This window comes from Canis lupus, chromosome 31 (genome assembly GCF_048164855.1).
Source record: "Canis lupus baileyi chromosome 31, mCanLup2.hap1, whole genome shotgun sequence".
In the NCBI taxonomy this organism is placed as follows: domain Eukaryota; kingdom Metazoa; phylum Chordata; class Mammalia; order Carnivora; family Canidae; genus Canis; species Canis lupus.
The window spans coordinates 18,808,577-18,834,758 of NC_132868.1; the positions used below are offsets into that span (position 1 = coordinate 18,808,577).

The 26,182-nt window shown below is 54.3% G+C and overlaps 3 protein-coding genes across 15 annotated transcripts; 2 read left to right on the forward strand and 1 right to left on the reverse strand.

Moving 5' to 3' along the window:
* The first annotated feature begins 1,039 nt into the window (after positions 1 to 1,039).
* POLR2H (RNA polymerase II, I and III subunit H) lies at positions 1,040 to 5,376 on the forward strand. Of its 2 annotated transcripts, XM_072807676.1 has the most exons (5): positions 1,040 to 1,298; positions 2,665 to 2,748; positions 2,832 to 2,925; positions 3,991 to 4,074; positions 5,015 to 5,376. In XM_072807676.1, exons 1-5 carry the CDS (start codon positions 1,226 to 1,228, stop codon positions 5,130 to 5,132), a joined length of 453 nt encoding a protein of 150 aa, XP_072663777.1. In that variant the 5' UTR covers positions 1,040 to 1,225; the 3' UTR covers positions 5,133 to 5,376. The 2 variants fall into 2 exon arrangements, with proteins under 2 accessions (XP_072663777.1, XP_072663778.1); XM_072807677.1 differs by lacking the exon at positions 2,665 to 2,748 and having other exon boundaries at positions 1,061 to 1,298.
* Positions 5,097 to 15,710, reverse strand: THPO (thrombopoietin). 6 transcript variants are annotated; one of them, XM_072807675.1, is made up of 7 exons: positions 12,764 to 15,710; positions 12,506 to 12,663; positions 12,132 to 12,259; positions 11,546 to 11,632; positions 9,689 to 9,856; positions 9,365 to 9,445; positions 5,097 to 9,248 (listed from the first exon to the last, which is right to left on the reverse strand). In XM_072807675.1, the coding sequence occupies exons 2-7, from the start codon at positions 12,516 to 12,518 to the stop codon at positions 8,865 to 8,867; spliced, it is 861 nt and encodes a 286-aa protein (XP_072663776.1). In that variant the 5' UTR covers positions 12,519 to 12,663; positions 12,764 to 15,710; the 3' UTR covers positions 5,097 to 8,864. The 6 variants fall into 6 exon arrangements, with proteins under 6 accessions (XP_072663776.1, XP_072663772.1, XP_072663771.1 ...); XM_072807671.1 differs by having other exon boundaries at positions 5,097 to 9,445; positions 12,764 to 12,858; positions 14,722 to 15,702; XM_072807670.1 differs by having other exon boundaries at positions 5,097 to 9,445; positions 12,764 to 12,858; positions 13,974 to 15,702.
* A 489-nt stretch (positions 15,711 to 16,199) lies between these two features.
* On the forward strand, positions 16,200 to 25,193 carry CHRD (chordin). 7 transcript variants are annotated; one of them, XM_072807664.1, is made up of 23 exons: positions 16,200 to 16,362; positions 16,593 to 16,696; positions 17,192 to 17,324; positions 17,473 to 17,601; positions 17,696 to 17,795; positions 17,919 to 18,006; positions 18,369 to 18,510; positions 18,627 to 18,767; positions 18,846 to 18,928; positions 19,005 to 19,152; positions 19,300 to 19,406; positions 19,529 to 19,648; positions 20,472 to 20,628; positions 20,965 to 21,185; positions 21,632 to 21,745; positions 22,070 to 22,348; positions 22,439 to 22,532; positions 22,649 to 22,705; positions 22,989 to 23,092; positions 23,547 to 23,649; positions 24,037 to 24,233; positions 24,404 to 24,503; positions 24,733 to 25,193. In XM_072807664.1, the coding sequence occupies exons 1-23, from the start codon at positions 16,215 to 16,217 to the stop codon at positions 24,786 to 24,788; spliced, it is 2,925 nt and encodes a 974-aa protein (XP_072663765.1). In that variant the 5' UTR covers positions 16,200 to 16,214; the 3' UTR covers positions 24,789 to 25,193. The 7 variants fall into 7 exon arrangements, 5 of the variants coding, with proteins under 5 accessions (XP_072663765.1, XP_072663767.1, XP_072663768.1 ...); XM_072807666.1 differs by having other exon boundaries at positions 24,736 to 25,193; XM_072807667.1 differs by having other exon boundaries at positions 24,079 to 24,233.
* The last annotated feature ends 989 nt before the right edge of the window (positions 25,194 to 26,182 follow it).

Here is a 26,182-nt window from a genome sequence, read left to right on the forward strand (position 1 = left end):
GGTCGTTTTTCCCTGGCGGGGCCCAAGGAGAAACTCGAGTAGCTGCTGACGTCTCGCCGCCACCTGGGGATCTGTGTTCTCTCTCAGGGTCTGGAGAAGGATGGAGCAGAGGGTGGGGTGAGCACAGGGTGGATGGACAATGTAGGAGAGAGCGTGTTAGGGGAGAGGCGGGTGCCCAGGACACGGGCAGTGTGCGGGAGGACGCAGTACCAGGATGGAGGGGCCCGCGGGAGGCAGAGGCGGTGCCCAGGAAGGGGCAGTGTGAGAGGAGCGGCACCCGAGAGGAGGGGGGGGCTCGTATCCGTGGGAGCGGACGGTGCCAGCCTGAAGGGGCACGTAGATCAGCGTCCAAGGGAGAAGGCGGGGGGGGGGGGGGCAGGTAGTACCAAGCTGCAGGGGCAGCGCTGTGTGATGGGGTTAAACGCCAGCCGTCAGCCGGGCTGAAGAGGCGGAGTGGAAGAGAGTGGGGCCCCGGGGAAGAGGGCAGTGGTAGGGGGGTGCTGTACCAGGGGAAGGGACGAGCGCAGGCTTTCCTCTTCCCCATAGTGACATCATGGCAAATTCCCAAACGGGACGGAGCCGGCTCGGGTGACATCCAGCAGGGCCAAGCCGGTCCAGCCCGGTCCAGCCCGGTCCAGCCCGGGCCCGGCTAGGAAGCCTCGGTGCCAGCTGTGGGGACTGGGCTCTGCGCCCCGCAGGGTCAGCGCGCTGGGGGCGGAGTTCCGCCCCGTCCGCCCTCCGCGTGGACTGTGCCCTCGGCGGGCACGCAGACCAGCAGGGGAAGGTTTGCGCCGGGCTTCTCCGGGCCAAGGATCAAGGTCCCGGGCTGGGGTAGGCCCGCCCGCATTCCAGGCGTCCCGACCCGGCCTCTCAAGAGGGCGCAGCCGAGCCTCCGCGTACAGCGAGACGCCGCGCCGCCTCGGCTGGAGGTGGAACTAACCGGGTCCCCGCCCCGGGGCGGAGCCACCCGGCCCCGAGTCCCGCCCCCCACTCCCGAGGCCTCTCGGAAGGCGTCGTTCGGGGCGGAAGTCCGCGAGCCCCGAGGCCCAGGCGGCGGAAGTGGCGGCGGCGCTGCCTGCCCGCGCGCATGCGTGTTTCTAGGGCTCTGCGGCCGCTCTCTGGGCGCGCGCTCTCCTTCTCTCCTTTACTCCACGCGAGGGGGAGCGCGTACCCCTAGGCGTGGTCGCGCTCCCGGCCCCTCTCGTACTCTCGTGGCCACCTCACCATGGCGGGCATCCTGTTTGAGGATATTTTCGATGTGAAAGACATTGACCCGGAGGGCAAGAAGTTTGACCGAGGTAAGGTGGAGGTAGACGTAGGGGCGGCCGAGTCAGGGGGTAACCTCCTCGGGGACACGCCTCTGGGCCCCTGGTCCACCCACGCCGCGTGGCCCGCCCCTGCCGGCAGTTCCTGACTCAGGAATCCCCATCAGGAGACCTTGGATCGATGGGAACTCGGCGTCTCCCGAACTCCGCCTGGCTCCACACAGGCTGGCCCGGTGCCTGGGTGGCCCGTTCTCATGGTGCTGGTGCACCCCCGTGCATCTTCCAGTCGCTCCCCACTCTGCTGGGCGCTGTAGCGTGCACCTTACACACACTTCGTCCTGCCCAGTTCTCTCAGGAGCCTCCATGAAGTAGTTGGTGTCTTACCCATTTTGCCCCGAGAAGTTAAGTAAGCTACCCAAGGCTGCACAGTGACTAGTCCGACTTCAGAGCCTGTATTCTTGTATTGTCCTGAGAATCTCTAGCCCTTTGTGACATCCGCTCTGAATTAGGATTGCTGCTTGCCATACAGCTCTTTATTCTGCCGTTGATCAGACTGGGCCTCCTTGGGGGTCTCTTCTTTTGTCCAGAGACTGAGATGTTCTTCAAGACAAACACCAGGTCTTAACAGTCCTGATAGTCCACTCAGCACAGCAGCTGGCACAGAAAGACAAAACTTTTTTTTTTTTTTTTTTTAAGATTTATTTATTTGATAGAGAAAGCAGAGTGAGAGCGTATGAGTGAGGAGGAGGGGCAGGGAGAGAAAGAGAGACAAGCAGACTCCCTGCTTGAACAAGGAGCCGGATGCGGGGCTCCATCCCAGGACCCCGGATCACGACCTGGACTGAAGGCAGATAACCAACTGGGCCACCCAGGCGCCCTGAGACAAAACCTTTGGGGGGATCCCTGGGTGGCTCAGCGGTTGAGCACCTGCCTTTGGCCCAGGGCGTGATCCTGGAGTCCCGAGTCGGGCTCCCTGCAGGGAGCCTGCTTCTCCCTCTGCCTTTGTCTCTGTCTCTCTCTCTGTGTCTCTCATGAATAAATAAATAAAATCTTTATAAAAAAAAAAAAAGACAAAACCTTTGGATGAATGAATAACTTGTCTAAAGTCAGGTTGTTTGTTAATCACCTAGGCAGGCCTAGAACCTGGATATTATTTATTGCCAGAGGGACCTTTGGTTGTTTTCTGGGATTCTGTCCACTTGCCATAGTTTTCACTCCTTTCCTTCTGGCATATCTGGTTCTCATTGAGTCTGCACTTCTTTGAGAGCAGACGTGAGGCTAGTGGATGCAGATGGGGTTCGAATGAGTGCTCAATTGCATGTAATCCCCCAAAGTGGGGTCTGCAGGGTCTGCAGAGCCTGGCAATTACCTATGCCACTCTTTCTCTACCTCCCTCCAGTGTCTCGGCTACATTGTGAGAGTGAATCTTTCAAAATGGACCTGATCTTAGATGTAAACATTCAGATTTACCCTGTAGACTTGGGTAAGTATTGAACACAGACAATAGCAGAAGGCTTTTTGACATTTCAGCTGTTCTTTAGCCTCTGGTATTGCCATGATTTTCAGGTGACAAGTTCCGGTTGGTCATAGCCAGTACATTATATGAAGATGGTACCCTGGATGACGGTGAATACAACCCCACAGATGATAGGCCTTCCAGGTGAGGAAGTGAAGTACTTCCCTCTCAGGAAAGGAGTACTTGAAATACGCTTGAGGACTAAGTAGATAAGTGGTATAGGAAAAAACCCTTATTTAATTTGTGGAATAAATGATTATCAGTAGTATCTGAGCAACCTTAAGGAAATTGCTGCACTTAAGAATTCAATGGGGATCCCCAGGTGGCTCAGCGGTTTAAGCGCCTGCCTTCGGCCCAGGGCATGATCCTGGAGTCCCTTCGGCCCAGGGCATGATCCTGGAGTCCCGGGATTGAGTCCCGTGTCGGGCTCCCTGCATGGAGCCTGCTTCTCCCTCCGCTTCTCCCTCTGCCTGTGTCTCTGCCTCTTTTTCTCTCTCTCTTTCTCTCTCTCTCTGTGTCTCTCATAAATAAATAAATAAATAAATAAATAAATAAATAAATAAATAAATAAAATCTTAAAAAAAAAAAAAAAGAATTCAAACAACCAGGTAGCCTGGATGACTCATGGCTCAGTGGTTTAGCGCTGCCTTCAGCCCAGGGCTTGGTCCTGGGGACCTGGGATCGAGTCCTGGGTTGGGCTCCCTGCATGGGGCCTGCTTCTCCCTCTGCCTGTGTCTCTGCCTCTCTCTCTCATGAATAAATAAATAAAATCTTAAAAAAAAAAATTCTAACAACCAGGTGTTTTTCCAGGGCAGCAATTACATGCTTGTGGGTTGTACCTTATCGATGGCTAAGGAGATGACCATCAAGTGACCCAGGCTATGTGAGCCTTGCGTCTTGGGAGAGAGTTTGGTGTGATGGAAGGGCTTTGGAGCTCTACTGAGTTCAAATCTCAGCCCTATCAGTTCTTTGTTGAATGGCTTTAACCTCTTGCAGCCTCAGTTTCCCCATCAGTAAAGTGCAGATGATCACACCTTGCTCATATGGTTGCTGGGAGGACTAAATGGCATTGTGTTTGGAAAACGTCTGTTAGAATGGTGACACTTAGTTACCAGTTAACCATTTTTTTTTTCCAGTTAACCATTTTTAAAGAGCTTCTTACTTTTGTTTACTACTTTGAAGAATAACCTTGCTCCTACTGTTCCACAGGGCTGACCAGTTTGAGTATGTAATGTATGGGAAAGTATACAGAATTGAGGGCGACGAAACTTCTACTGAAGCAGCAACGCGTCTGTAAGTTCCATAGTCTTGTGAGAACCCTTGTCCCCCAGCCCTATTCAGATAATCTGAGCTCTGCTCTGAAAATTTGGGCCATGCTTCATGTTTCCTGGGTTGGGTCTCTCCCCAAGCACCTCAGACCTAGGTAGGACTTAGAAGGAAACTGTCTGTTCTGGAACAGTTTCCAATCCGAAATGTAGGCTGCTCGCTTGGCCCTTTGTCAGGACCTCAGGGCTCAGGGGTCCAAATGAGAAACTGATGATCTTGATATGGGAAGTGCAAAGGAAGGTTGCTTCCCCAGGAACTAAATGCAGCATTAAGTGATTAAACTGCTAGGTATTTTGGTATTTGTTTATTTGTGTGTGTGTTTCCCTACTCTGTAATCCAATCCCTAGTTCTTTGGTTTCCTTGCCCAACTATTCTTTTCTCTTCTTTAAAATTTTATTAAAACAGTATGTTCCCTTTGTAAGAAATTGGAAAAGCAGAGAAGTAATCTGAAGAAGCGAGAAAAGTCACCTATAATTCTATACCCATTGGGAACCTTTTACACAAACATTTTTGAATATTCCAGGTTTTTTCCTGTGTACTTTTTTCCTTGAGATCACGTTGTTTGTTACAATGTTTTCTTCTGCTCATTTGCCTTCAAGTTATATAAAACAGGTTTCCATGTGTCAGTTTAAAGCTTTCCTTAAACAATTTAATAGCTGCATAACATTCCAGTAAATGGATATACCTTAATTCGTTTGACCATTTCTGTTATTTTGGGCATGTAGCATTTTCCACTTTTGTTGATAAAAAGAACACTACTTTGCACATATCTGTGCATTCATCTTTGTCTGAATTTTGGTTCCTAATGACAAAACACTAGAAGGGTGTCTCTTTTTCTTAAGCTGGGATGGAGAGCGACTGGGTTGCTGCTGCTCCAGAGCTTAAACTCATGGGACTTCCATTTCAGCTCTGCCTATGTGTCCTATGGTGGCCTGCTCATGAGGCTGCAGGGTGATGCCAACAACCTGCATGGATTTGAAGTGGATTCCAGAGTTTATCTGCTGATGAAGAAACTGGCATTCTGAAACACCCAGGAAGCCAACCTTGCTGTTCAGTCACTCAGGCCTTGGACATCCTTTCGAGCCTGAGAAGCAGTTACTGTTGACCACCTGGTCAGAAAGGGCTGGCTGACTGTTCTCTGGGGGTACATCTTTAGGTGATCTGGACTCAATGGGAAACTTGCCTGTGAAAGACCCAGTGGGAGAGCTTAAAACGAATCAGAAGTTGTTTTGTGTATATGATTTTTTAATTAAACTTTGCTTTTTCAGACTCTTTTCTCCACCTTTAAAAAAAAATCTTTTCCATTACCCTAAAATCATTTTTTTTCCCAATTTGCCTGTGGTATATTCTATTTCTGGCCCACAGCCAGGTGATCACATGTCAATGTAGAATCTATTCTGGCTTCCTGGTATCTGGGTTTAGGGTTGTCTCAGCCTCTTGGTTTACTATCCCCAATATTTATCCTCCAATGTGATTTTCTATCTGGGAGAGAGAGTACTGTGCTTTTGGCTCTTGAGGGCACCCCAGCCCCGGAAGATACCACCCATTTGGCATAGAATTTTGAATTGGCAAGGAGCCCCGCTTGTGTCCTTGCAACACTTCCAGTCTCTTAGGAAGTCAGATCACGTTGATTTGAATGAGTCACTTGCACAGCCTGGAAATGTTCATCATTTTTGTGGAAGCTTTGGATGGAGGCTTTTAGATCCTGGCTTGGGATGCTACTATGAAGAGAATAGGAAGAGCAGATTTGGTGGGTATAGGAACAGGTGGAGGAGCTAGGTGTCTGTTCTACATTTCATAGGTGACCTGGAGGGAGGGTAAGTGGTGGGGGTTCTTACCAGTGATGCTGAACAGGCGGCTGCTGCACAGACCAGTGAACTGGACAGGGCAGCAATACCAATGAGGTTGGCAGTCTGATGCCAGTACCCAGGACAATGGAGCAGCCTGATTACAGTCACTAACTTATAACTGGGCAAGAACAAAATTGCGGAAGTGGTGATGCCTACTAGCACTCCAGCATATGAACTGGCTCTCCAGCCTGGCTTTTGAGGTCTCTGAGAAAGTATACTGGACTCTGAGTTCCCTTGGGAAATTCAGGGTGGCAATCCAGAAAGATTTTGAATGTGTATTAAGCAGTTTTCTCTTTGAGAATGTGTATTAAGCAGTTTTCTCTTTTGATCTCCTGACTTTGCCTTGGGGGCCTGTCCCCCTGCTGGGATGCCCGGGGATATTTCCTTCCCCATCATTTTCAGGTCTTTACATGAGGTGTTAGAAACAGTATTTAGGGAAATGGGTTGAAAATGAATGATCTCTACAGGGGGGAGGAAAAGGTGTTTCTTTGGTTTACTATGTGGGAGGGGAATAGAAGCAGTGGGGGTTGGGATGAATTTTTATGGAATCCTAGGACTTTTACATGGAGTCAGATTTTTGGGGGTGTTGGAGAAAGATGGATTTAGGTAAGAGTCAGAGAACCTAATTACCAGTGGTAGTTTGTGGGGTAGCATAGCATGCTATCCTGGCTGCCCCGGGGTAGCAGAAGAGAGAACTGGCATGCAGTTGAATAGAGAAGAGTTTTCTGGTTTTAACAGTCTTGCTTTTTGTGTAAAGGGAAGAAGGGATAGAATCAGCCTGAGGAAGTTTTGGGAAGGGTTAGTTAAAGTCTCAACAGGGACAGATTAGTTCTCACTGGAGAAGCCCATGAGTTAACTTGCATTTGCCCTAAAGTGAGTCAAGTGCCAATACAGGATGCCCGGAACTTACTGGCCATATACTTATTGCAGTTTTGCTGTCCTTGTCTCTCATCTGATTGCTGAGAACCCTGAAAGCCTTTCCTTTTGGTCCCTTTGGCATATCTTGTTCTGGGTGCTGACTCTTTTCATGTGCCATAAAGTTCTTCATTTGATCATTACGTTTAGCTTAGTTTAGTATTTCAGTAAATTACAATTTCCACTTACAGTTCCCTTGACCAGGTGCTGGAATTTATAGTGTGGAAGAACTATACTCATGCAAAAACTGACACACTGAGATTTGAACACTTTTGAGCTTTGTGCATTTGTCGATTCCTTCTCCGTGGCAACCGTTCTGCCATGATGGGAGAGAAGGACACCTGGAGATGTCTAAATTGGTCACCCTCGTCCACGAGCTTTGGTTTTCTACTCAGAACTCTAATTGTTGGTGTATTTCCTCCCTCAGGACTTGGACATCTTTTCTAATAAGTAGAATTACTGAGTGATCTATTGCACAGTGCACCACACTGGGGACAGTACAGGCTCTAGTCAGCCCAGGCTGTTTCTTTTGCTCACTGGCTGTGAGCATTGAGAACATGTCTGGCTTCTCTCAGACTGGTATCATCCCAACCTGGTAGAGGTGTGTGAGTGCTCTAAAAGGTAACCTGCAGGAGGTTCCTGGCACACTGGCTTTCATTCTTCTATTTTGGGATACCTTTAGTGATCGTGGGGTATTTGTGGCAGTGTTTGAAACTCTGGGATCTCAGCTCTTTTACCCACATGGTAGTTTTTCTCTCCTTTGGGGACGTGGAGGGAGGGAAGAGGAAAAAACCTTCTGTTAGTTTTCCTACAGGAGCATCTGGAGGTAGGGTTGACCTTTGCAATGGAGTTTTTGCTTGCGGGCAATTTAAACCTTTCCCTAAGCACCATGGGGGCATTTGTTTGCAGAGACCCAAGACCTGTAAGCCTGGCTTCTTCTCTAGAGAATCCTTAGCAGAGTTCATGGTGGTCACAAAGGGCTGCATCTTAGATACTGTGGACTTCTGGGAATTGGGAAATGAGCCTTCAACTTGCACTTGTCCCTCCCGCTGTGTGAGCCCTAGGAGACTGGCTCTTGCCGCTTCCTGCACTTCCCCCTGACCTCCACAGGAGGGAGGCAGGAACCCGTGCCTGGTGAAGCTTCCTGCTGAGCTGCTGAAGCTCTCGCTGTTTGCTCAGCTGTCACATCCAGGTTTTGTCTTGACTGAACTGTCTGCACAGCCTTACCTGGGGTGTGAGGCTCTCTGAGGCTTCCTGTTAACTTTTTTTGGAGGGGAGGGAAGGGGGAGATCTATTGCCCCCTGAAGAACATCTTTCCCTTGCTTTTCAGTTAGCTTCCGGGTGTTCTTATTTATTCTTTATTTATACAGGTTCAGTTTTGTTGATTGTGTAGAGACAGCTTTTCTGAGAAACAATTTTTCATTCGTTTTTCAAGAGTAAAAATCTCCTAAGGAAAGAAGATCAGAGTCCCACTGACTGAGAATGATAGTAAAGGGAATAAAGAGACTAACCTTAGTTCTGAGTAGAAAACCAAAGCTCTTTTTCCCCTGTTTTCTGCCATAAGGTTAGTCTCTGCCTCTGTTCAGAAGCTAGGCTGGTCTAGCCCTTTGCAGAATTATCATAGGAAAAAGAGCATGTAGAGAATTAGTAAGCTGTAAATTTGTGCAGAAAATAGACCAAAGATAACTAGCTGCTCTGGTGAATATTATTGATAGCTTAAAAAAAATAGCTTCTGAAGTTTTACAATATACAGTGAAAAATCCCCTTTTCTGTCCCGTGTATCCCCCTTTAGCAGGGCTTTGGGTTTCAGGTGAAAGGAAATCTGGTATAACTTGACTCCCAGGGCCTCCCCTCCTGGAAAGGGAACTTTGCAATGGAGACAGTGCTGATGGTGGCAGGGCTAGAGTACCTTACTCCTCCTGAGACAGATTCTGGAAGTGAGGGTGGGCTGCAATTAGAAGAGGACTGGTAGAGTTGGCTGTCGCGGAGGGGTCAGGAGGTGGAGGTTGGAGCGGGTTCTGGGGGGTGGGCGAGGTGGGTAAAGGGGAGAAGAGTGTGTATTGCCCAGGAGGAGGATGGATTGGGGAAGGAGAGTATCTGGGCCAGAGGTTGGGTGGCAGGGCGTCCATATCTGAAGTTCCTGGAGGGATGTCTGGGGCTCCTAGGGCCGTGAGTGAGAGTCCAGGAAGGAGTCCATGAGTTCCATTCAAGGGTCCATGTGTCCTGCTCAGGTGTCCAGGGGTTTGGTTTAGGGACCTGGAGGTTTGGTTCAGCAGACCAGGAATCTTGGCTCTGAATCCCTGCAGCCTCTTCAGAAGTCCAGAGCCAGTAGTTCTGGCTGAGATGCTGGAGTTTGTCTCCAACAACCCAGAAGTCCTGTTTGGGAGCTTGCGCAGTGTGAGGAATAGGGAGGTATTGGTTGGGACAGCTGTAGTGGGTTGGCTCTGCTTGGCACAGAGGGTGGGCCCTGCTACAAGCAGCAGGAAGCGCACCTTTCCTCGGAGCAGTTGTTGGAAGCTCAGGAATATGGCATTGGGATCCTTGTGAGTTGTGGTCCTGCCCTGTGGAGGAAGCTGAGGGCAGAGGATGGGCCTGAGGCCAGAGACCTGGGCCAGATATCATGCTCCCACATCTCCAGGGAAAGATAAGGTGCCAGCACCCAGACTTTATGGCTGGGAGAGAGCACTCCTTAGTTGGTCAGCTGTGCTAGTACCCTCATGATTCCCATAATTCTCCTTTCTTCCCTCAGGTCTTCTAAAGGGACTGAGTCAGCAAAGGACAGTTTCTGTATATAGTCCTGTTGACTCAGGACTTACCTGGGTTCCAAGGAGGCCCTGCAGGGCCCCAAGGAGGAGGCGGACCTGTCCAGAAAGCTGTCCCAGAAGGGAAGAGAGGCAGGAGGGTCCCAGTTGTCCCCGCGCTGCCAGGACGCCATCTAGCAGAAGGGCTACAGCTCCCAAAACGTCCTGTGCCTTGGTCTGCTCCTGCAAAAGAGATGGAAGGGAGAAGCGGCCTGCTTCAAAGGGCATGCTAATAACGGGTGGGGAGCCCAGAGGAGTAGCCAGTGGAATGAATCATAGGAGCTGAGAATTGGACAGGACCAAGGTCCCACCCAGCACAGGAATTCCTTCACAGTCTCCCGACAATTGGTCATCGGCCTCTGCTTGAACAACTCCAGTGTCCGGTAACCCAGCCTGGTCTTACACTTAATTTCAGTCAGAAGAGTTCTTTCTCCTCCTTACCCTATGCTGAAATCTGTGCTACCTCTCACTTCCAGTGCTGCCAGTCTACCTTTCTGCAACAAAATCTTAGGATCGTAGGATTTTAACAAATTTAACGTAGAGATGAGACCATCAGAGAGATCATAAAGATGATGAAGAGAGGCTTCCTGATAAATGGCAGAGTTGGCACTGCAAGGGATCCCTAGGAACTGCCCTTTGTCCCTGGCCCAGTTCCCCTAGAAGACCTGAGGGGAAAAAGGGGGATTCTAGGGATCTTGAGGGGAGAAGAGCTGACCTCCCAGGAGGTTTCCTGAGCCTCAGACTAAAGCACTTCCAGCTATACCACAAGACTATCACTTTCATCCAAACTAATCAAAACTAATCAGATTTTTTTTTGTTGTTTTTTGTTTTTGTTTTTTTGCCATTCGTCACATAGCATGTTTTCTATCCTCTCACTGTTCAGATTGCTTCTTCCTTCTGGACACATGCTAGTTTTATATGGTCCTCTGAATAAATCAGCAGTGTATCTAGAGGAGGATATCTAGTACTCCTTCAGAACTGTTAAGTGCAGGCCACTTAGAGAAAAGTTTTTTAGGAATATTTCCATGAGGTGGTTGCTAAACATATAAAGCCACCTAGAATCACTAGCTTTTATTATTTATTTATTTTTTAAAAAGATTTTATTTATTCATGAGAGACACATACACACACAGAGGCAGAGACATAGGCAGAGGGAGAAGCAAGCTCCATGCAGGGAGCCTGATGTGGAAGTCAATCCTGGGACTCCAGGATCATGCCCTGAGCCAAAGGCAGACGCTCAACCGCTGAGCCACCTAGGTGTCCCTAGAATCACTAGCTTTTAAAATAGCTGCTTTAATAGTGTGACATGCTAAGTTTGAGGTCAACTCAATCCTCCCAAATCTTCTTCCAGTTCTAGGCCCACAAGCTTATATAAGGGAAGTGGGAGCATCGTGGCTTGAAAGCTGGAATAGGACTTTACTCGATTACTTTGAGTAAATGTAGGATTTTTTGTATCTCTGTTAAATTTTACTTTGTTTTTGATATAGCCTTTCAGCAATTTGAATCTTGATCCTGTCTTTTGTTATTTTAGCTGTGCTTCCCAGTTTTGTGTCATCTGAGGATGACAGATCAGTCTTACTTCTTCATGCCAACTTAAGAACTTTGCACAGGAATAGGTTAATGGCATGGCCATGGGAGACTTCCATCTAGCTTTTCTTGGTGGTCAGCTTTGAACCTATTTTAACATACTGGGACAGCAAGCCATCTTGTCTAGAGGATATCATCACAGCAGAATGTAGATTGGGTTAGGGTTGCCATGCAGAAGAGGAGATATTTTTAGAGAGCTCAGGAATTTTGAAGAATCCATGGAAAGTAGGAGGAAACTGATGAAGACAGGATTTAGGGAGGCCAAGGAAGCGATGGCTTACTTACCTTCTGGGTTTTCCATTCTCCCAAGCTAAAGTCCACAGCAGGCAGCAGGACGGGTGTGGACAAAGGGTAAATGTCTGGACACTGGCTCTATTGAAAAAGATGGGTGGTGGGGTGGGCGGGGTGGAGAAGGGATCTCAAATAAAGAGGAGGGGAGGGTATGGTGACACACTGACAGGATAGGCTTGTATACCCAGACTAGAGCTTTTATTTTTTTTATTTTTTAAAGATTTTATTTATTTATTCATGATAGGCACACAGAGAGAGACAGGCAGAGACACAGGCAGAGGGAGAAGCAGGCTCCATGCAGGGAGCCCGACGTGGGATTCGATCCCGGGTCTCCAGGATCGCGCCCCGGGCCAAAGGCAGGCGCCAAACCGCTGTGCCACCCAGGGATCCCTCAGACTAGAGCTTTTAAAAGTGGACTTGATTATGATTGCAAATCATAATCCTTGTCAAGGAGTGGTGATGGGGAGGTGGACAATATGGGAAGAACAGTGATTGGGTCAGGGAATGAGAGGAAGTGATGGGAGGAAGGGTATCTAACCAGTTAATGGATAGAGAGGGTAGAGTGCCAGGAGATTCTCACCAATCTGCTGTGAAGTACATGGGAGTCACGAAGCATTTTATTTAGGAGACGGGGGTCACAGGCAGGAGGAGCTGGGAGGCATGGATCCAGTCTTGCAGTTAGGAGAAGCATGACCACGAGGAGCAGCTCTTAGGTGAGGAGAAGTGAGGTTGAAAGAGTGGATGAGGAAGAAACCATTGTCAGGTGCTAGTCTAGGAATTCCCATTTAGGACCCAGACCTGAAATCCAGGGAATTTGCCTTTCAGAAGCCTTATTCCTGGAGATTGGGTTCCCACTGTCCGCCCCACCACCCACCCACCTGGCAGCACCTCTTCTTTGTCTCTCCTCTTTAACCAGGTTTTGATTAGGCCCTAGGGCCCTCAGGTGTTCCTTACCAGTCAGCTCCATTCTGGCCTGGCTGTCTGGTAGGAGTGGCTCCCTGGTTGGGGCCTCTCCCCTGAATCCTTCCTGGGGCCATGGAGGCGGTTTGGGCTCTGGCACTTCTTGCACAGTGGGGCACAGGTGGGCTGAGGAAGAGGGTCTGGAATCTATTCTGCAAGTGACAGGAATAATGAACATTTAATCAGGTGTCAAGGAAAAGGCTGCCTGGTGGGGGGGAACAGCTGCTGGGAGGGCATGAGATGCTGACCAACCTGGAACTGCGGAAGCTCTGCTCCTGGGTCTCCTTGTGACTGCAGCATATAGTGTCTCCTCTTTGTTAGGGTTCCTCAGTGACTCTGATGTGGGGCTGTGGACAGAATATGTACACACACACACACACACACACACACATTCATTGGCCTCAAATTCTGAGCAACCTTGGTTTTTTGGTTGGAGACAATATGGGATGAGGATAGGGAATAGGAGTATTGTGGCATAAGCCTGGAGAAGTGGTTAAAAAGCAGGATATAGAGTCAGGAGGAGGAGCTAGCAAATCTGTGTTATGTGTTGAGGGGTAGCTCGGGGAGTGGAGCTGGGGAGGAGACTTGGGCAAAAACAAAACTGGACTACTAGGGGTTGGCGATTACAAGATTATGAGAAAGTGGTATGGGAGCAATTAACCTCTCATTCTCTCTCCATTTACCCCCACCCATAAGCCTCTTGGAATTTTTCTTTGCACTTCCAGTTCTAAAATAGTGGGTTATCCAAGGCAAAGAGAGAGGCTAATAGTCCTGGAGCTTCCCACTTGAGGCAAGCTGCCTAGCAATGGGCACCTGCTGAGTGAGGCACCTCACCCACCTTACACAGCTTACCTCGCCTTGAACACCCACTGCATCCATCTCATAGCTCACATCTTCCTCCCTGCCCCCTTTGCAGACCCCTTCCAGTTCCTCACAGGACCCCCCACATGGCCTCCTCCTTCTTTGACAAGTCGTGCAAAGAGGCCTGCACCTGATTCAATATTGGGATTTCCTGTAGGTCTGTCAACATGCATGAACCCTCCTCCCACTCCTCTCTTCTTGGGTCCAGCGTCTCCCGTCCTGAGATTTAGAACCTTAAGCTAGCTAGAAATGGCAGGGTACAAATGGGGATTGGGCCTGTGTCCAGCCTGATGCTATACGTCGTAGGCCCTAACTGCACTACCTTTCTCATTTTCTCCCTGGGCACATGTTCCCTTTCCTTAGGGCCAGCCAGGACAGTGCTGTATTCCTCTAAATCTGTGATCAGTCCTTCAGAACCCAGCACCCCACCCCCTACCCCTGCTCTGTCCTGCTCCTCCCATTCTGGGAAGGCTACACTCTTCTCGACAAAGGTCAGTGCCTGTAGGTTCCAGTTTGCCTGCCCCTCCCCCAGCTGGGAGCCCAATTCCTCTTTCCTGTCCTTCCTACCCTCACTTAACTCCAAACCCTGCTTGCCACTCACCCGGTGGAGAAGGGCTCCAGGACCCAGGTGCATAGCAGGCAGCACTCTGGGGATCCGATGGGTAGGAAGACGCATAGTGTTGGGGCACAGCCCCTCCACAGCAGTAGGGTCACAGGCCTGCCCCGGGACACTTCTGCCCAATCAGAGAGCAGGGAGCCACCAGATACCGGTGAAGGCTCCCGGAAGTGACGCTTCTCCTCCCACCCGCACTGAACGTGGAGCCCCTACCTGGACCATGGTCCACTAGCAGAGCCCAGCTCCTCCACCCACACACACCGCAGGGAGGATTACAACAGGGGGATCCATCTTTTTCTAGGAGATGGGAAACCTGGATGGGAGGGGAACAGGTCTTTTTTCCTAAGAGAAATCTGGCAGGACATTTTTTGTTTCTGCAGAAGAGGCACAGAGATCGGGTTCTGGTTTTAGATTGGTGGGTTTTTCAGTTCCTGATTGGCCAAATTTCTTTTCCTGGACAACACACCTGCTGCTGAGAGCCACCAGGGCTCTTGCTTTCCTGCCTTTCTCTCATATAACCCCATAGGGATCAAGTCTTATTCTCCCTTTCCCAGTGGGAATGTGAGTATTGCCTGTATTAGAAAGACCCTGTCATTGGTCGGTGTCATGGAAAAAGGGCTTGGACTCTTTGAGAGGCCTGCAGGGTGAGGGGTGCATGTTAGGGGTGGTTGGGCTGGGCTCAGGTGCCCCTCTGCAGAGGGGCCCAATGGCTCAGACAGCTAAGGCCACTTACCTCCGTGCCCGAGCTCTCCTGAGCTTGCCCTTTCTCTCTCCCTCTTCCATCTCCTACCACTCCATATGTGACAAGAGGAATAACCAGGCCCATGTGTCCCTGTCTTAGGAAAGACAGCTGCTGAACCTCCCCCGCAAATACCTCCTGCTGGCCCCCCTCTTCCTTTGGCCCTGGCTCTAGTTCCTTTGCTTTCCCCTCAGTCCCAGTCTCCTCACAGTCTCTGTCCTCAGGGGCCTCCTGGCCTGACCTTGTTCCCATCACCCCCACCCCAGTTCTTCCCCTCCTCCCAAGGATGGGGCTGTCAGCTAAGGAGTATGGCCTAGATCCCGGAATTCTCCAGTTCAGCCAGACAAGATGCCTCCCAAGATTAGGAAGGAGGGTGCTGGGGTGGTTGGGAGGCTGGTGGGTGGTTGGGAGGCTGGTGGGCAAATGGGTGTGGGAGGGGACAGGGAGGCAGTCATGACCAGGCAACCAAGACAAAGGAGGCTGGGGGTGCGGTGGAGAGGCAGAGGGTCCTCAGGGGTGATGGGAAGAGGGTGAGAAAGGATGTCAGGCTGGGGACAATGATGGTTGGATGGGCCTGCGGACAGGTTACCGACAGGGAAAGAAATACTGGCGCAGACTGAAAGGGGACTCTTTCTGGCTAAGTCCCTGTCCTGTGGAAGAGTAGAGTGAGGAAAGATCTCAGCGAAGAGGTAGGGACACAGGCCAGGCAGTGAGTGTGGGTAGTATGGGGTTTGAGAGGTGCTGTGGGCCCACAGTAGGGGAGATCAGTTGACGGGCCTTTCCTGCACGTTGTCATCCTTAAAAGAGGAGTCTTCATCCTTCCGGCAGGAACCGAGCACTAGCCCAGTGGCCGGCCCAGGCCTCAGGCCCAGCCTCTGCCCCTCCCTGGCCTGGGGCTCCCGTCTTGGGCCGGACACGCACCTCCCGGTGCAGCCGCCCTGTGGCCGCCAGCAGCGGGGGGCTCCAGACCCGCCTCTCCTCCCCTCTTCGCGCCCCCTGGTCCCTCCCCTCCCCCTACCCCCTTGGCTCCCCCTTCCCCTCCAGCCCCTCCCTCCTCCCCTGCCCCGTCCCAGCCCCTCCCTCCCCTCCCCCACTCGCGATCCGGGCCGCTGCTGCTGGGCCGGACCCCCCGGGCTCAGCCCGGCCCCTCGCCGAGCCGCCGCCGCCGCCCCGTTTGCTGAGGAGGAGGCCCCCGGCCGGGGCGCCGGGCGCGGGGCATAAAACGGGCCAGAGCCGGCGCCCAGGGCACTAGAGCCGCGTACGGCCCGGGTCAGCGCCCGCCCGCCCGCGCTCCTCCCGGCCGCTCCTCCCGCCCCGCCCGGCCCGGCGCCGACTCCCGCCGCCCGACGAGCCCCTCGCCGCACTGCCCGGGCCCTGGCCCCGGCCCCCTCCCGCCGTACCGCCCCCGGCCCGGCCCTCCTCCCACCTCCCTCCTCCCTCGCCTGCGCCCTCCTCCCTCCCGCCTCCCCAGCTGTCCCGTTCGCGTCATGCCGAGCCTCCCGGCCCCGCCGGCCCCGCTGCTGCTCCTCGGGCTGCTGCTGCTCGGCTGCCGGCCGGCCCACGGCGCCGGCCCCGAGCCCCCGGCGCTGCCCATCCGGCCCGAGAAGGAGCCGCTGCCCATTCGCGGAGCGGCAGGTAGGTGGGCGCCCCGGGGGGCGCGCGGGCAGAGTCCCGCTCGGGGCAAGTCCGCGCCCGCCCGGAGGGGGCGCCGGGCGCAGGTGGCTCAGCGCGGCGGGCGGCCCGGGGGGGCGGGCGGGGGTCGGGAGGCGCGTGGTGCGGGGGCACCCAGGGCCCGGCCGGCGGTGCCCAGGGCGGGCACGCCGCGGGAGTGGGACAGCGGCCGCCAGCCAAGCCCGTCCCCGCAGGCTGCTCCTTCGGCGGGAAGGTCTATGCCTTGGACGAGACGTGGCACCCGGACCTGGGGGAGCCCTTCGGGGTGATGCGCTGCGTGCTGTGCGCCTGCGAGGCGGTGAGTGGATCCAACTGCCGGGGAGCTGGCCGGGGCCCTGGGGGGTGGGGAGCGCTCGGGTCCGGGATGTCGGAGTGGGCTGGCGCTGCTGAGGAGGAGGAAGCGAGCCTGCAGGTATATACACAAATGTATAATATATATTTTTCTTCTGGCGGAGAAAGTGGGGAGGAAGTGCCCCCTTCAAGTCTCAGGTGTTGACTGTTATTGATCACCCACTATGTGTCAGGCTCTTTGCCAGCGGTTTCCTTGGTCTCTCACTTAACTCCTAGAATAATCCTACTAATTACACACTATTACTGCCCCCATTTTCCAGATAGGGACCTTAAGGCCCAGAGAGGTTAAGTAGTTTGTCTAGGGTCACGCAGCTTGTAAGAAGCAGAGCGGTCCTCACTCCATGGGATGACCTCGCTCTGGTCCTGTGGCCCTCCCCCGCTCGCCCTGGGTCCCACCAACTGGCGTCTTGCACTCACTCGCTTTTCCCATCTTCCCTGCAAGCAGCCTCAGTGGGGTCGCCGCGCCAGGGGCCCGGGCAGGGTCAGCTGCAAGAACATCAAACCCGAGTGCCCAACCCTGGCCTGCGTGCAGCCGCGTCAGCTGCCGGGACACTGCTGCCAGACCTGCCCCCAGGGTAAGACCCGCTCGCAGTGAGGGGAGGACCGCAGGGCAGTGATACTTGGTCCTGCGCCACGCGGCTGGGGCGGACGGAGCAGATGGAACCGCCAGCTGGCTCTCCGAGTGCCCAGCCGAAGCCCGTGTTTCCCTTTTGCCCGGCTTAGAGCGCAGCGGTGCCGAGAGGCAGCCGACGGGCCTGGCCTTCGAGTATCCGCGGGACCCAGAGCACCGCAGCTACAGCGACCGCGGGGAGCCGGGCTCCGAGGATCGGGCGCGTGGAGATGGCTACACGGGTAGGCAGGGGCCAGGCAGCAGCTGGATTCGTGGTTGCGGCCCGGGCTGCCTGCTGTAGCGGGTGACGGTACTCGGGACATCTTTTCCTCGCAGACTTCGTGGCGCTGCTGACGGGGCCGAGGTCGCAGGCCGTGGCTCGGGCCCGAGTCTCTCTGCTGCGCTCTAGCTTGCGTTTCTCCATCTCCTACAGGCTGTGAGAAAGGGGAAGGTGGGAGGAGGGGTCAGCTGGGGACTGGGGAAGGAGAGTTGGGAAAGGCTGATGGAGCTGCTCCTGGACTAGGCTCAGAGCCCATGCTCACACGACCTTCATTCCCAGGCTGGACCGCCCTACTCGAATCCGCTTCTCAGACTCTGCTGGCAGCGTCCTGTTTGAACACCCTGCAGCCCCCACTCAAGATGGCCTGGTGAGATGATGCCATTTATGAGTGCTTATCCAGTCTGGGCATTGTACTGAGAGTGTGTTCTGCATTGCTTCCTTTGGTCCTCACAACAGCCCAGTGAGAGGAAGGCACTGACATTATGATGCCCGTTTTACAGATGAGGGAACTGAGGCTCAGTAGCAGAATGTGATTTGCTCAAGGTCACACAGCTAGTAAGTGGTTGAGCCAGGATTTGGACCCCAGCATCTGGTTCCAAGGCCCCTTCTTGAGCTTCCTAGGAGGGCTTGGGGGCCCCTTCCCATAGTCCTTCCTCACCACAGTTGGGCCTCCCTGCTGGCCCGTGTTGCATGCTGTCTAAGTAGGGCCTTCCTATCTCTCTGCTCCAGGTCTGTGGGGTGTGGCGGGCAGTGCCTCGGTTGTCTCTGCGGCTCCTTAGGGCTGAACAGCTGCACGTGGCACTTGTGACACCCACTCACCCTTCAGGGGAGGTCTGGGGGCCTCTCATCCGACACCGGGCCCTGGCTGCAGGTGAGGGGAGCATATGGGTCCCTGGGTGTGAAGTTCTGAGTCTTCTCTATTCCCAGGAATGGAGTGGGCTGAGGAGGGGACTTTCTGATGGGCTCTCCTGGTCCTCCCTCCCCCAGAGACCTTCAGTGCCATCCTGACCCTAGAAGGCCCCCCCCAGCCTGGCATGGGGGGCATTGCCCTACTCACTCTCAGTGACACAGAGGACTCTTTGCATTTTTTGTTGCTCTTCCGTGGACTGCTGGAATCCAGGAGTGGGGGTAAGTGGGATGGGGCAGGTGTGAGGAGAGTAAGGAGAGCACCTCTCTCTGAGGCATCCACATGCGTGGCCATTGCAGGACCAACCCAGGTTCCCTTGCGGCTCCAGATTCTACACCAGGGGCAGCTACTGCGAGAGCTGCAGGCCAATGCCTCAGTCCAGGTGAGTGAGGGGCTGGCTCTTGCTGCCCCCTGCTCTGGCCTCTTGCTGCACCCACCATACCTTGCTCTGTCTCCAGGAGCCAGGCTTTGCTGAGGTCCTGCCCAACCTGACAGCCCAGGAGATGGACTGGCTGGTGCTGGGGGAACTACAGATGGCCCTAGAGAGGGCAGGTGGGCCAGGGCTGCGCATCAGTGGACACATTGCTGCCAGGCAGAGCTGTGATGGTGAGGCAGGGTGGGGCCTGGCACCCCGGGCACACACAACCGAGAGGCACAGACAAGTGGCCAGGGTGGGTGTGGGAGGAATCCTGGGGGCCTGGGGTATGAATGGCTGTGAGGCAAGCCCACTGCCACCTTTCTGTCCCTCTGCAGTCCTGCAAAGTGTCCTTTGTGGGGCTGATGCCCTGGTTCCAGTTCAGACGGGTGGAGCCGGCTCAGCCAGCCTCACACTGCTAGGAAATGGCTCCCTGATCTACCAGGTAAGAGTCAGGGGCTGAAGAAGGGAGAGGGCAGCAGGATAGGGTGGGGCTTTGGCCTGCAGGGTTCAGGCCTCAGGCCTTCTCTACCACTCCAATTTGCCCTCTCCAACCCTGCCCACCAGGTACAAGTGGTAGGTACAGGCAGTGAGGTGGTGGCCATGACGCTGGAGACCAAGCCTCAGAGGAGAAACCAGCGTACTGTCCTGTGCCACATGGCTGGACTCCAGCCGGGAGGACACATGGTGAGTGCTTCAGGCAGAGCCAGGCCACAGGGCCCGTGCACCAGAGTTAATAACAATGCAGGGGCGTGGAAAGCCAGGTTGGACAAGCAGAGCTGTTGAGAATCATTCACTCACTACCAGATTGATTGATTGATTGATTTCCTGGCACATTGATTTCCTGGACACATTTTTGGTGAGCCTCAGGCTAGGGACTGGAATACGAAGAAAAGCAGATGTGCCCCTGTCCTCAGCAACCATACATCAAATGGAAGAGGGAGTTGAACAGGGAGACCACATAACTATAAATGTGTCAGCAACAAGTGCCACTTACTGAGCCTTTCTATGTGCTACATACTGTACCGATTGCCTTTCTCATATTATTTTTGGCCTTCATGGTTCCTGTTTTTTTTTAAAAATATTTTATTTATTTATTCATGAGAGACACAGAGAGAGAAGCAGAGACATAGGCAAAGGGAGAAGCAGGTTCCCTGTAGGGAGCCTGATGTGGGATTCCATCCCAGGACCCGGGGATCACGACCCAAGGCGAAGGCAGATGCTCAACCACTGAGCCACCCAGGCGCCCCATGGTTCCCATTTTATAGATGATGAAGTGAAGGATCAGAGAGGTTAAGACTGTTACATAGGTAGGAAGTGGCAGAGGAGGGACTTGACCTGGGCTTGCGAGGTTCTTGCTCAGTTATGCATGTGTGCTTTGGGCGTAATGAGTGCACAAAGCATGGAAAGGCATTCAGAATCTTGGGCTTGTGGGAAAGCTGAGAAGGGTTCATCTGGAATCTAGCAGGCTACAGCCAGGGCTCATCCTTCCCTGCCCTCCCCTCCCCAGGCTGTGGGTGTCTGCCCTGGACTGGGTGCCCGAGGGGCTCACATGCTGCTGCAGAATGAGCTGTTCCTGAATGTGGGCACCAAGGACTTTCCAGATGGAGAACTGCGGGGGCATGTGGCTGCCCTGCCCTACAGTGGACACAGTGCACGCCATGATAGTGAGTGGGGGGTTGCCTGCACTCCGGTGTCCTCTAATCTGTGACTCAAGCATGGGAGGAATGGGGCCAGGGGGCCAGGGCCTGGTGTGTCTTTCTCTGTGCCTGAGCTCCAGGTTGGCATCTGGAGAAGGTGGGGATGTATAGCCTGGCCCTGCTGGGAGACTCTGATTCCATGGTACAGGAGTCTAAAACTTGCTGCCCCCCAGGCCTGGGCCTATGGACAGTGTCTGCCTATCTGTGGAATGCGTATTGGGGGAGATGGGGAATACCGGGATGAAGGGAGTGGCTGCTCTAGGCCACCTCCTCAGCTGTCGCCTCTCCTCTGTCTGGATCCAGCACTGCCCGTGCCCCTGGCAGGAGCCTTGGTGTTACCCCCTGTGCAGAGCCAGGCAGCAGGACATGCCTGGCTCTCCCTGGACACTCACTGTCACCTGCATTATGAAGTGTTGCTGGCTGGGCTTGGTGGCTCAGAACAGGGCACTGTCACTGCTCACCTCCTCGGGCCTCCTGGGATGCCAGGGCCCCGGCGGCTGCTGAAGGGATTCTATGGCCCAGAGGTGAGGACATGTTGGTGGAGGCAGCTTGGAAAAGATCTGCTTGTTAGCATGAAGAGCTGTGCAGGCCTGTGGCGGGGGAAGCAGAGAGCCGGTAGCCTGGCACGGCACAGCTGACACGGGCTCGGGAGTCAGGCCACCTGGCTATGAATCTGACCCAGCCTCCTAGTATCCATCCTCCTTTCCTGCATCCCTGTCTGGCGGGCTCTCTTGGATAGTATGTGATGTCCTAGACCTCCAGAGGAGTGGGTGGGATGAAGCAAGCCTCCTCAGATGGGGTGGGCTACCAGACTCGGAAGTCAGAGAGACCTGACACCATGGCTAGTGGGCTTCAATTCCCTGAAGACTTTATTTAACCTTCCCATGTCTCAGTTTCTCGGCTGTGAATTAAGAATGGTGGGCACAGCCCTAGAACGCCTTGTTTCTACCCCTTATCCTGTCTCATACAGGCCCAGGGCGTGGTCAAGGACCTGGAGCCAGAGCTGCTGCGGCACCTGGCACAGGGCACTGCCTCCCTCCTGATCACCACCAAGGGGAGCCCCCAAGGGGAGCTCCGCGGGCAGGTAGGCAGGCGGTGTGGCCCGCTGGGGGTGGTTCAGAGTCGGGCTGGGTGCTCTTGCCCGAGTCACTCGCTCTCTCTGAGCCTTGGGAGTGGTAGTATCACATTCCCTGGCTGGTTGGGAGCAGGAGGCCAGAGAAGGTTCATGACCAGGCTGGCAGCAGACCATCCTGTCCCTGGTTGTTGGGGGTGATTGCTGCTGCTATTAGCATCTTCCCCGGTGTGGGGGTGCTCAGAGGTCGAGGTGTTTCCGGCAGGCGGGCTGGCCGTGGCTGGTGGAGACGCAAGGGGGAGCCCGGGCGCTGCCTCAACCCGCCTCTCCTCCCAGGTGCACATCGCCAACCAGTGCGAGGTGGGCGGCCTGCGCCTGGCGGCGGCGGGGGCCGAGGGAGCGTGGACGCCCGGGTCTCCGGATGCAGCGGCCGCTGCGCTGCCCGGGGTGCCCGCTGTGCTCGGCCCCGACGCCCCCGCCCCCGCCCCGGCCAAACCCGGCGGCCCCGGGCGGCCCCGAGACCCCAACACCTGCTTCTTCGAGGGGCAGCAGCGCCCCCATGGGGCCCGCTGGGCGCCTAACTATGACCCGCTCTGTTCGCTCTGCACCTGCCAGGTAGGGCTCCGCTGGTGGAAGGGGGGCACTGAAATCTGGGTTTGGGGCAAGGGTCCCAGTCAACCCCCCAGCCCCCACCTCTCTTTGTAGAAGCGCACGGTGATTTGTGATCCGGTGGTGTGCCCGCCACCCAGCTGTCCCACCCCCGTGCAGGCACCGGACCAGTGCTGCCCTGTGTGCCCAGGTGAGGGTCCTGCCTGAGTACAGGGTGTAGTGGAAGGTCCACCGTGTAGCATGAAGTCTCTAGGGAGGGAAGGGGGGTGGTCTTCCTCTGCCTTCACTCTTTCTTTGGGTCCACAGAGAAACAAGATGTCAGAGACCTGCCAGGGCTGTCACGGACCAGAGACCCTGGAGAGGGTGAGCTGGAAGTCTGCGAGCAAGGGTGGGGAATCCAGGGGAGCTGTTGGGTGGGACCAGGAAAGGAACAAAAGGGTGAGACTATATATGGGGAGAGGGTAGAGGGAGGCTGAGGGGCACAGATTCCGAATGACATGTTAGGCTTCATTTGAGTCACTGGTCCACAAATGGGCCCTGTGGTTAGACTAGTGTGGGGTTGTCCTGAGACTCCAGCCCTGATTGTGGGCCCAGCCAATGAGCTCAGTACTCATGGCAGCTGGGCACTGTCCCCCCCACCCCCCAGGCTGCTATTTTGATGGTGACCGGAGCTGGCGGGCAGCGGGTACCCGGTGGCACCCCGTCGTGCCCCCATTTGGCTTAATTAAGTGTGCTGTCTGCACCTGCAAGGTATGGCTGCCCAATCCTCTCTGGTGCCATAACCCAGCAGGGTCCGCAGAAATGGGGAGGGGGCTGCCAGAAGAGGAGAGCCCAGCCTGGGTGCGGAAGGCTCAAGGATGAGAACACTGTGAAAAGTCCTTTGAGCTTTGAGAGTCAGCTTCCTGCAGGAAAAGGGAAGGGCTGACGTGGGTGTGATTTCTGGCTTTGCTCGCTGACTCGCTCCATATAGCCCTGGCATTTTCTGTTGCTCCCCGAACTTCCCTTTCCACTCCTATAAGCAGATAGGAGAGCATCTACATTGCAGGGCTACCATGAGCATTTGAGTTCAGGTATATAAAGCACCAGTCCAGGGCCTCTGAGTGAAAGGTCATTGAAATATGACATTTGAGGGATGGAAAAGGAAAGGGAGGTTGCAGGAGGCTCCCCTTCCTTTCTGACACCCTCCTTCAATGGATCCCTGCAGGGGGGCACTGGAGAGGTGCACTGTGAGAAGGTGCACTGTCCTCGGCTGGCCTGTGCCCAGCCCATCCGTGCCAACCCCACTGACTGCTGCAAACAGTGTCCAGGTGAGGGGGGTGGGCACTGAGGCTTCTTGGGGCAGATGAGGTGCCCCATTGCCTTGTCCTGGGTGAGGGGATGTGTGGTGAGGGTGGACGGAAGGGAATTCTCAGCTCATTCAGCATTCACTGAGCATCGTTCCGTGCCTAGCCTGCATTTGGAAAGAAGGTGCATGTATTTATTAGAGGGCTATAATGGGTTCCAGTTTCTGCCCTTTCCATCTATCCCCTCTCTCTCCCTGCCTTACTTCAATCCAACCATCCAACTATTCATCCATCCATCCGTCCGTCCGTCCATCCGTCCATCCATCCTCTCATCTAAACGTGTCACCTACTAAGTGGCAGAAACTGCTAGGTGTTGGAGATTCAAAGACAAAACCCTGGTGTCCCTCACAGGACTCACATCTGCTGAACTCTTCCTCCCTCCCCCCCCAACAGTGGGGTCAGGAGCCCACCCCCAGTTGGGGGACCCCATGCAGGCCGATGGGCCCCGGGGCTGCCGTTTTGCAGGGCAGTGGTTTCCAGAGAGCCAGAGTTGGCACCCCTCGGTGCCTCCTTTTGGGGAGATGAGCTGTATCACCTGCAGATGCGGGGTAAGTGGGGAGTGTGCTTTGTGTGAGGTGGGTATTGGGGGCCTGGCCCAGAATGGGGAGACCTTTCCAGGGAGGGAAGGCTCCTGGGAGAGGGCTTCCCTGAAGGGGCTGAAGACTGCTGTGTCCCTGTGCCTGTGGGTACCCTCAAAATCTGCTCTGTCCTGCACCAGGCAGGGGTGCCCCACTGTGAGCGGGATGACTGTTCACTGCCACTGTCCTGCGGCCCAGGGAAGGAGAGTCGCTGCTGCTCCCACTGCGCATCTCGGCGGGGTAAGTGAGGGGGCTGTCGGTGGGTGCCTGGGGAGGGAAGGCGGCACCCGCTGCCTGCCAGGAGCCATGCCATCTGCTTCACGAGTGCCATTCCATTCCACCACACAGCAGCCTTGTAGACTTGGTATCGATTGCTTTTGCTTTACAAATGAGATTTCTGAAGCTCAGAGGAGTTAGGCAGCTAGACCAAGATCACGTGGCTCCAAAATTGACTCCCTTCTGCCTCCAGCAGCCCCAGAGACCAGGACAGTTCCAGAGCTGGAGAAAGAAGCTGAAGGCTCCTAGGGAGCCTCCAGAAGACCGCATGACCAAGAGGACGGGGCCTGGGCTGGGGGAAGGAGTGGCGCCAAGGACCCTGCATTCTCCTGTGGGAAACCCAGTGCCTTTGGCTCCTCTTTTCTGCCTCTTCTCCCTCCCCCCACTACCTCTGGGAACCACAACTCCACAAGGGGAAGGGGCAGCCAGGGCAGACCAAGGCCATGGCCACTCCGGCTCCTGCCCCGTCACCCTCCAGCCTCTGCCCTGGAAGCCCAACCCCTTTCTTTCTGTACATAATGTCACTGGCTTGTTGGGATTTTTAATTTATCCTCACTCAGCACCAAGGGTCCCCCCCACTTCACTCCTGCTGCCCCTGAGCTGAGCAGAGTCATTATTGGAGATTTTTGTATTTATTAAAACTTTTTTTTTCAATCTCGGTGCTAAAAGTTGTCTTTGTGACCAGGGACCTGAGTGGGCCCCAGTGGAGAAGGTCTGAGAGTGGAGCCCTGGCTCTAGGGACTTTTCTCTCTGAGCCTTGGGGAGCGTGCAAAGACCAGGAGAGGGAGAGGGGCAGCACAGTTGTTGGTTGCTGGGATTCCGCAGTGGGGCCTGAGACTGTCCCTGAGATGGGCCAGAGCCTGAAGAACTCAGGCAGGCCGAAGCAAGTGTGGTTTCCACTGGCCTATGCATGGCTGGCATTCTGCTGACCCCATGTTTGAAGTGGCTCCAAAGGGAGAAACAAAAGTGCCCCCAGCCTCTTATCTTCTTCTGTCTCAAGTGAGGCAACCACATCTCTGTTATTCTTTTCTGGAAATGAATTGTGTTCTGGACCAGTTCTGGGGCAAATCTGGATCAGAGTGGACTTGGCCCTTGCCCAGTTCTTGGCTGAGCTTATCTTGGGACCAAGTGATGTATGTGGAATAAGATAGGACCTCTCCCTACACCCCACCCCGCTTCCTGCCAGCAGCAACTGGGCATGCCCAGAGCTCAGGGGCATGAGGGAAAGGAGTGTCAGGATAGCGAGCTAGCCAATATATGTACCTGCAGATCTATCTTCTGTATAAACAGTATGGGATTAAGTGAATATGGAATTTTATGACCTAGTCGAGTACCAGGAAAGGGCAATCATAGCCTTCTTGTTTAGGGTGAAGCATGCCATGCGTGCTTAAGAAATTATTGTCTTGGCCCCTGGAAGCTCCAGTTCCACTGTTAACTGGCTGAGGTATTTAACCTTCAGGAGTCCCTGTTTCCTTTCTGTGAAACTAGTATTTCCCTCACAAGATTTGATCAGAACGTGTGACTCCCGTAGCTCTGTGCCTGGCACACATTAGTCAGAAAGGCACTCTGACTGGGGTAGGATTCCAGGAGCTGGTTTGAAAGGGAAGGCAGGGAGAAGTCTGAGGAAGAGTGTGACCAAGGGT